This window comes from Pundamilia nyererei, unplaced genomic scaffold, assembly GCF_000239375.1.
Source record: "Pundamilia nyererei isolate P.nyererei 1_Seehausen unplaced genomic scaffold, PunNye1.0 scaffold00212, whole genome shotgun sequence".
Taxonomy (NCBI): domain Eukaryota; kingdom Metazoa; phylum Chordata; class Actinopteri; order Cichliformes; family Cichlidae; genus Pundamilia; species Pundamilia nyererei.
This window is the reverse complement of record NW_005187613.1, coordinates 519,963-527,771: the sequence shown is the minus strand read 5'-3', so window position 1 is coordinate 527,771 and position 7,809 is coordinate 519,963. Positions and strand designations below refer to the sequence as shown.

The following is a 7,809-nucleotide window of genomic DNA, read 5'->3' as shown; positions in this document are numbered from 1 at the left end:
TCAATTCCGTGGTCTTTTCACACTTTTGCTCACAGAGCAGATTCTGAGACCTCACGACTGCAGCCAACTGATCCAAGATGTAATCCAGCTTCCGCCCAGAGGTGTTGTTCCGAGTGGACTCTTCCCTGATGTAATGCACTCGGGCTCTCCCGAGCCCAGACTTCTCGTTGAGAAAAGGGTGTCAAAAGCATTCAGAGACCAGTTGATCAAATCCATAATTCTCTTTTAGGTTTTTAGACACAGACTGTGAGAGAGTGTTCCAGGGAAGTGAACTACACACGAGACAAGACAAGGACACAAGAGGCTAAGCAGGGAAGGTAAGGGGAAGGAGGAGAAAAGTGCGGCCGCCTTCGCTGAGAGCCAAACAGAACAGCAAACTAATCTCATTAGTAGAAATATATCTAACTTATAATTAAAATTGTGGGGGGGAAAAGCAACAGCCAGTTTGTTAATAAAAACATTTCTGCTCTGAACTGGAGGAAAAAACCCTGAGTAGAAGCTCACATCAAGACAATAACTCCTCAGTTCACAGTAGCATCACTCTGCTAACATGCTAACAGCACATTTGAGTTACTCCTGGCTCACAGCTTGGTTGGCAACCAATGTTAAGGAGCATTATCGCCCACAGCTCACAGCTCACAGCTCAGAGGACATTTAGATGAGAAAATATATATTTGACACATTTGAGGAAAATACTAATAAAATAAAAATAAAAATAAATGTTCCCTTTAGAATTTTTTTTGCTCTTTTTTGCTCTATAAAAATAATTGTTTTTTCTTTTCCAATCACTCATCTTAGCAGAATTTACATGAAAAGAGAAATAAAATTAAGTTTGAGTGAAAAATGTAAATTTCTTGCACTCTCTGGTCAACTGACTTAAATTACTCAAAAAATCCGATTCACTTTGGTGAGTGACTCATTCAAACTCGATTTAGTAAAAAGAATTGAATTTACCATCACTAGTCACCTGACAACTGGTAGTCACGTGGGGTCCAGAGTTTATTTTGCTTCCTGCAACTGGTCCGTCAGGTTATTGTCTCCCCAGAAACACTTCCATTGTGTTTTTTTCTATTTCCGTTGTGTTTTGTGTGCTTTTGCAGCATTTTTCTTATTGCTGGTGTTTTCTGAAGTTGCAGTCTGTTTGGCCTCTCAGGGCCACCGTAGAATTCATATTGGAAATTAAATAATTTTCTTCTACTGAATGATTCTTTGGTAAAGGAAATTAAAACAAAAATAGATGAGTATTGGAATAAGGCATGTTTTGAAAAAGTCTTTTGTAAAAATTGGGAGTTCATGAAATTTAAATTGAGGTCCCTTTTAATGAAAAGAGCAGCTGAAATAGTTAAAAATAGAAAAAAAGAAGAGTCTGAAATAATTTCTGAAATTATCGCTTTGTCTAGATCACCTGATCATATATCTGAAGATAACCGGAACAGACTTCAAATTTTACAATTAAAATGAGATAATATATATATTTACAAGGCAAAGGCACCTTTGTGCGGTCAAGAAATAAATGGCTTGAAGAGGGAGAACAAAACTCGAGCTATTTTTTAAAATTAGAAAAGCATGACAATACACTTGGCAGCATGACTAAACTTTGTTCAGATGGGGTCATCACACACGACCTCAAGTGATTTCCAAGACTTGTGAACTTTTTTATAAAACTTTTTATAAATCTAATTTTTCTACAGAAGCCATGGAAAAATTCTATAATTTCTTAGGTAATATTAAAACAATTAGTGACAATAATAAAACTGTGTGTGATGCCCCCATCACAACACTAGATATTGAAGGTGCTATTAATAAAATTAAACCTAATAAGAGTCCAGGGAGTGACGGGTTGACTTCTGAATTTTACAAATTATTTTCAAAGAACTTATCACGCTTTTTACATAAAGTATATATTGAAAGCATTGATAATGATTCCTTGACTCAGGGACTAATTACTTGGATTCCTAACCCTCAAAAAGATGCCCTTTTGATAGAAAATTGGACATATTTCACTACTGAATAATGAATATAAAATAATTGCTATGTGTTTGGCTAAAAAATTAAAATGTGCACTTAATGATATCATTGATGAAACACAGTCTGGTTTTATGAATGGCAGACACATAACTAACAACATAAGACTGGTAATTGATATTTTGGATCGGTTGTGGCGCCACGGCCACACCCTATCCCAAAAACTCAACAGCTCCACAATTTAACATGGCCCAGGTGTGCAGCTGGCACTGACCAAATATGAAGCTGATAAGATCAAATCCCGATGAGGAGTTTGCAAAAGTACAAGGCCTGGAAATAGCAAAAACTGAGCCAAAATGTCACATTCAGTCCAAAATGATGGACTTCCTGTTGGGTTTGTGTCAATGGTCCCACAGACTTTTTTGTTCATGTCAGCATGATACACATGTGGGCCAAATTTCATTCATGTAGCTCAAACGATGTGTTCGTAGGACTGCATTTAACAACACATAGGTGGCGCTCCAGAGCCATTTACCAATGCTCATATGTAAAACCATTAAAATACGAAATTTGTCACCAGACCTGACACGTGTGCAACATTTCATGAGTTTTTGAGCATGTTAAAGCCCTCAAAAAGGCCCTTGTTTCGCCTGAAGAAGAAGAAGATGAAAGATACAGTAGGGCCTCAGTGCTCGGGCCCTAATAATAATAATAATAATAAACTGAGCAGAGACAACAGTAATTAATAATAATCATCATCATCATTATGACAATGATTACTGAAAAAAACAATACCCTATACAGAGGAACTGTATAGGATTGCGTGTAGTCTGCTGAGGAGGAACAGATTTTCATCCGGAACATTGCCACAGATATTCACTTTCCACCCGGAACGGCAAAGCGATGCACATTAAAACATGGCGGCCAACATAGAGCAAATTTTTCAAGATTTCATATTAAATAAAATCAGAGAAATTGAAGACCAGAATGAGGACAAAGCGTATGTTGTTTGTTTGTATTCTTCTATTGAGACGTTATTTGAAATTTCACTGAACAGACATGTTAGTCGCTGCTGCAGCTACCGGTTGCTGCACCAGTTGCCAAATAAAGGATGAAAGCTAACGTTGCTTAGGTTTGTTTTCAGTTAAACTGTACCGCTAGGAGCGAGGCCATTCGTGGACGCGGGAGGTCGAAAAGAAAGCCGAGAGAGTCCGTAAAGTTTAAAAACAGTTAATTAGGTTTGAAGCGGACATTTTTCTATTTAAGCCACTGCCGGTTTTAATGATAAGACTATGAAAAGAATTCGAAGCAATGATAAAAGAAACCTGAAACCTCTTAAATCTTCAACAGGCATGTTAAACACCTCATCTGGATCTTACTATCCAATAAGCGGTGCAGGGAGAGGCTTCAGAATATTAGACATTTAATAAGCGTTGGCTGACTCTTTCTGGTCAAACAGTAACACGTATTTTCTCTGCCTCTGTCCATCAGTGATGCTAAAAGAGTGGGTGACTGCAGTAACGTGGATGGAGCAGAAAATGCCTCTACAAAGAGACACAAAGACGTGAGAAGCAGCAGTTCGCACAAGAAGCACAAAAAACACAAAAGCAAGAGGAAGAAGAGGAACCGAGAGAAGGACAGTAGTTCAGAGTCTGGGGCAGACCTGAAGCGAAAAAATAAACACAAGTCAAGGTGATCCTGAAAGCACATGCTGCAACATCCACAGTCAGAAAACCTGTGTGCTCACGTGCTCAGCCAGCAAATATAACTCCAAAGAAAGCATGTGATAGTCTGAGAGGAAGGGGCTGGGCTCACAAAGGAACCTGTAACTTTACCTGTGCATTATGTCCAGTTTCAAAAGTCAGTGAATGAAGGGAGTAAAAAGGTTTACTACATACACGGTGGGATAACGTGTAGCCCGCAACCTAGATCGTTCAGGGGGGCAACACTACTGTACAAAAACAGTCAATAGCTTCCTGCCGTTTTACTGTTAATTACGACTGTTTAAATGTGCCTAATTCAGGCTTTATCTTTGCTTCATAGAAGAGGAACACCAACGGAAAGAAAAACAGAGCAAGGTACGGCTCTTTATTATATTGTCAACTTTTTGAGCATCGAGTGTTTGCCGCAGATAGACTTGGTATATTCACAGCTGCCCTATTCTGTGGCTAATCTTTATATATGTTTTTAAAAAATATTTTCAGTAGACAATCCCCTTGTTCTTATTTAAAAGTTAAGTCACTGCTGACCAGCTGGCCCTTTTCAGTCTCATGTTCCCAGAAGCTGATTGGTTTGACATTGTCCCCGTCTTTGATGTCCTTCTTTAGCTACATGAAGACTCTGGTCCTTTGTACTGTATTCTAACTGCACCCTTTTCAAGGTTTTGTCTGCTCTGGAAGGCAGCATGTCTGTGTAGGTTCTCAGAGACCATGTATGTCCACTGTGAATGACCATCATTGAGCAGAGGGGGTGGCTTAAGACACCCACCTACAAAGCAGTCTTGATATCCCTTCCCAGGTACCTCAACACGCACTCGCATTTTGCGTCAGGTGACCTGATAGGTCACATGATAGGGTGAGGAAAAGTCTCCTCAACCTATTATTGATCATGTGCCTCATCACATGAGCCAAGCTGTTTAAAAGTGTGTGGGCCAGTTGACTCACCCTATCATGTGTCTGTGTAGATGAACTGACGCAAAATGTGAGTGGGCATTAGGACTAGGGATGGGTACCGATATCCGGTGCCATTTTTTTTCTGAGCTGTCATACACTCTGGATTCCAGCCAATCATTTTACCTTTCCAAGGATAGTAGGCGGGCCCAAGTACGTACGTTCTTTTAGAGCAGAGCTACAGATTAAAAATGTCCAAGGTGAAGCGGTCAAAGTCTGGCTGTACTTCACAGCAAAAGATGCAAACTCAGCAGCAACAAGTGCTTTAAGCTGATACTGTGATACTGTCAAAGGAGGTAACACCTGGAATCTGATGAAGCACCTGGCGACGCATAGCGTTTTTTTTAAAAGCCGAGAAATGCACCGTATTTGATAGCTTGCTGCGAGACCTCACACCGAGCACATCTGCTGCGGGTGTGGTAAATCTCCATTAGTGAGTTAGCACGGATCGCCCGGTGCGTGGGGCTGGATGGTGGAGAAAAAGAGACTGCTAAAAATAAAAACATGAGAGGTTTGTGTTCTCCATTCTTTAAGCACCGGCACCGTTTCAAAAGTACAGATTTGGCACAGATAAAGCCTAAACGATACCACCCCTAATTAAGACGCCAGGGAAGGGATTTCAAAACTGGATTGTAGGTGGCAGATGGTTGGTGTGGTAAGCCATCCGCTCTGTTCAAGGATGGTCGTTCACAGTGGACATAGATGGCTTCTGTCAACTCTCTTTTAAACCATCTGTCTTCTCTGGTGTCCTCGAAAGAGCGACCTTTGACCTTTAGATGCAGACGTACAGCTGAGTCTTGTCCTGTCCAGGTGGCTCTTCTATGTTGTGCCGTGCGCTTATGGAGTAGCTGTTTGGTTTCTCCAATGCAGAGGTCTGAGGTCTGCACACGTTTTCAAGAAACTGAAAGAAGTCCAGTTGCTTCTCATTCCAAGCTCCTTAGATTACGATGTCTGGAATGACTGAGAACCTACAGACATGCTGCATAACCAAACTCAGAGAAGTTGAAGAGCAAAACAAGGGCCAGGTTCAATAGTGTATTAGTAGTTTCTATTTGAGTAATGTGACAATTATCAGTGTGGAATTCTCTAAAAACTTCTTCAATACTGCTTTAATGATGTAGACGTATGTCTTTTAGCCGAGTCCACAGGGGGCCATCCTTCATTAAAGTTTACGTACTGGTAGATCATTTATAAAAACTAACAACGAATATTGCTGGTAAGTGGCTATAATCTAAGACGCGTGCTTTGTTGTCCATCTTCGGCATGTTGTCGTTTCACCACAGCAGACCCACATAAACAGCATCTGCTGTCACATCATCCAAGTGCAGTCAGACTCTGAGCTCCGCGGTTCTCCTTTCCCATTTCCTTGTAAATTCTGTCTACGTTGCCAGATGTTGTCCTGTATATGTCACATACAATATTTTTTGCTGCAAAAATATGCAGAGCTGGTAAACTGTTTTCCAGGTGGGGATCGTGAGAGTAAGTCCAGATGCCGCAAGAAGCACTTAATTGGAAAGAGGAAGAAGAAGAAAAGGAGGAAAGACGATGAGAATTCATCAGATACTGACTCTGCTTTTGTGTTAAAGCATACTAAACTAAAACGACAGGAGGAGCTGCCTGATATAATCCCAAAACAGGTGAAAACAAAGTACTTTTATTGTGGTCCCAATACATGAATCAGCTTTAGTTACTAATACAGATTTATCCCTTTGCTTTTAGTAAGAGTAGGAGAGAATTCCTTTCTCATGTTTGATTTGTCTGTAGTGTTCACAAGTAACTATGTCAAGAAGAATACACGTTAAATTTATGTACTGCTGTCCTTCTGACTGCGACTGTAGCTTGTTAGTCTGTTCTTGCAAAGTCGTCACCGTCGGACTGTTTAGTTGGACTAATTATCTTAGGAGGAGCGAGTGTCCTGCATTTGTTGGGCCAGTGTCTGAGGCGGGACATTGGGCCCGATTTAGCCCCTGCATGTGAGCTTTTATCTTTTTCATTGTAAATCTTAAGTGTGTTGATTATAAGTCTGTGTGATGATATTTTTGTGCTTGGTAATAGTAATAATACAGTAATATATTTCTGCCTGTTACCATTAGATCCAATACATAATGAAAAATTCTTCAATTTTCAAATTCAAGTTTGGGCCATTTGGTCGATTCAGCCACTGACTTTGAACCAACTGTTTGATTGTGAGATAATTAAGAATATTTCTGCTAATGGGGAGAGATGAGAAGCACAACCATGAATTTGTCCTCCAGAGTGAGACTGTGGCTGCAGGGTTCTGGTGTGCTGTCTCGAGGCATCTGTGGAAGAACGGCCTCTACCTCTCGATGTGGTCAAAAGGGTTTCGCTTATAAAAACACAATTGTTGCTTAAAAGCCGCCCTTTCTGTCAGATTTTCCTTCCTTCAACTTCGCCCACTTCCACAAAATCAAGTTGAAGACTCTCCATTTTATACACATCCAGCTTCCTCTGCAAATGCACAAGTGGATGGACTGAGACTGCAACTCTGAGGGTGGAAGTGTGTAACAGTCACACTGAAGACGTTCTGAGAGTGCATGGGAAAATAACTTTGGGGGGGAGATGGGTCAAATAAATTACATATTGATGTAACTGGGGCAGCTTTGGCTCAGGCGGAAAAGCCAGGATAAGCACATCACAGTGAAACCTGAGTGTGATGCTGTGAAAGTGTGTGTGGGGGTTTAATGAAGCTGGTTATAAGAAAGCACTTTGTGTGGTCAAATAGTTGTTAGTTGAAAGTGCTATATCATTACCAGTCCATGCTACACTCACGAAAGAATAATGAAAACAAGGTTTATTTTTTATTGCTCTCTGACAGGAAAACTCAAATAAAGGAATAGAAGATGAGGAAAGACGTGACAGGCAGGGATGCCATTCACCTTCACATTCCTACTCCCAGTCACATTCCTGCCCAGTGAAGAACTCTGAGTCTCGGACTCGACACTACCGTCAGAGGTCTAGGACTCGCTCCAGGTGGGAAGCAAACTTTGAACGAAATGTTGATGGCTCCTCCTCTGTTTATTTTGCTATACAAACTGTTTTCCCTTCAAATCTGTGGGCTGATGATCCTAATTTGCCAAGAGGGCTGCCAACAGTGAATGTACCGCATTTATTTAGTATTTATTCTACCACTCTGTAGACTTTACCTGACATTCCA

The 7,809-nt window shown here is 40.6% G+C and overlaps 1 protein-coding gene across 1 annotated transcript in view; it reads left to right on the top strand.

The window, feature by feature from the left end:
• The first annotated feature begins 2,860 nt into the window (after positions 1 to 2,860).
• Positions 2,861 to 7,809, top strand: part of sonb (SON DNA and RNA binding protein b) — a 26,247-nt gene continuing 21,298 nt past the window's right edge. The window contains exons 1-5 of the mRNA XM_005748080.2: positions 2,861 to 2,965; positions 3,457 to 3,657; positions 4,009 to 4,043; positions 6,099 to 6,271; positions 7,471 to 7,625. Of these exons, the coding sequence (XP_005748137.1) occupies positions 2,883 to 2,965; positions 3,457 to 3,657; positions 4,009 to 4,043; positions 6,099 to 6,271; positions 7,471 to 7,625 (647 nt within the window). The 5' untranslated portion in view covers positions 2,861 to 2,882. The remainder of the gene's footprint in view (positions 2,966 to 3,456; positions 3,658 to 4,008; positions 4,044 to 6,098; positions 6,272 to 7,470; positions 7,626 to 7,809) is intronic.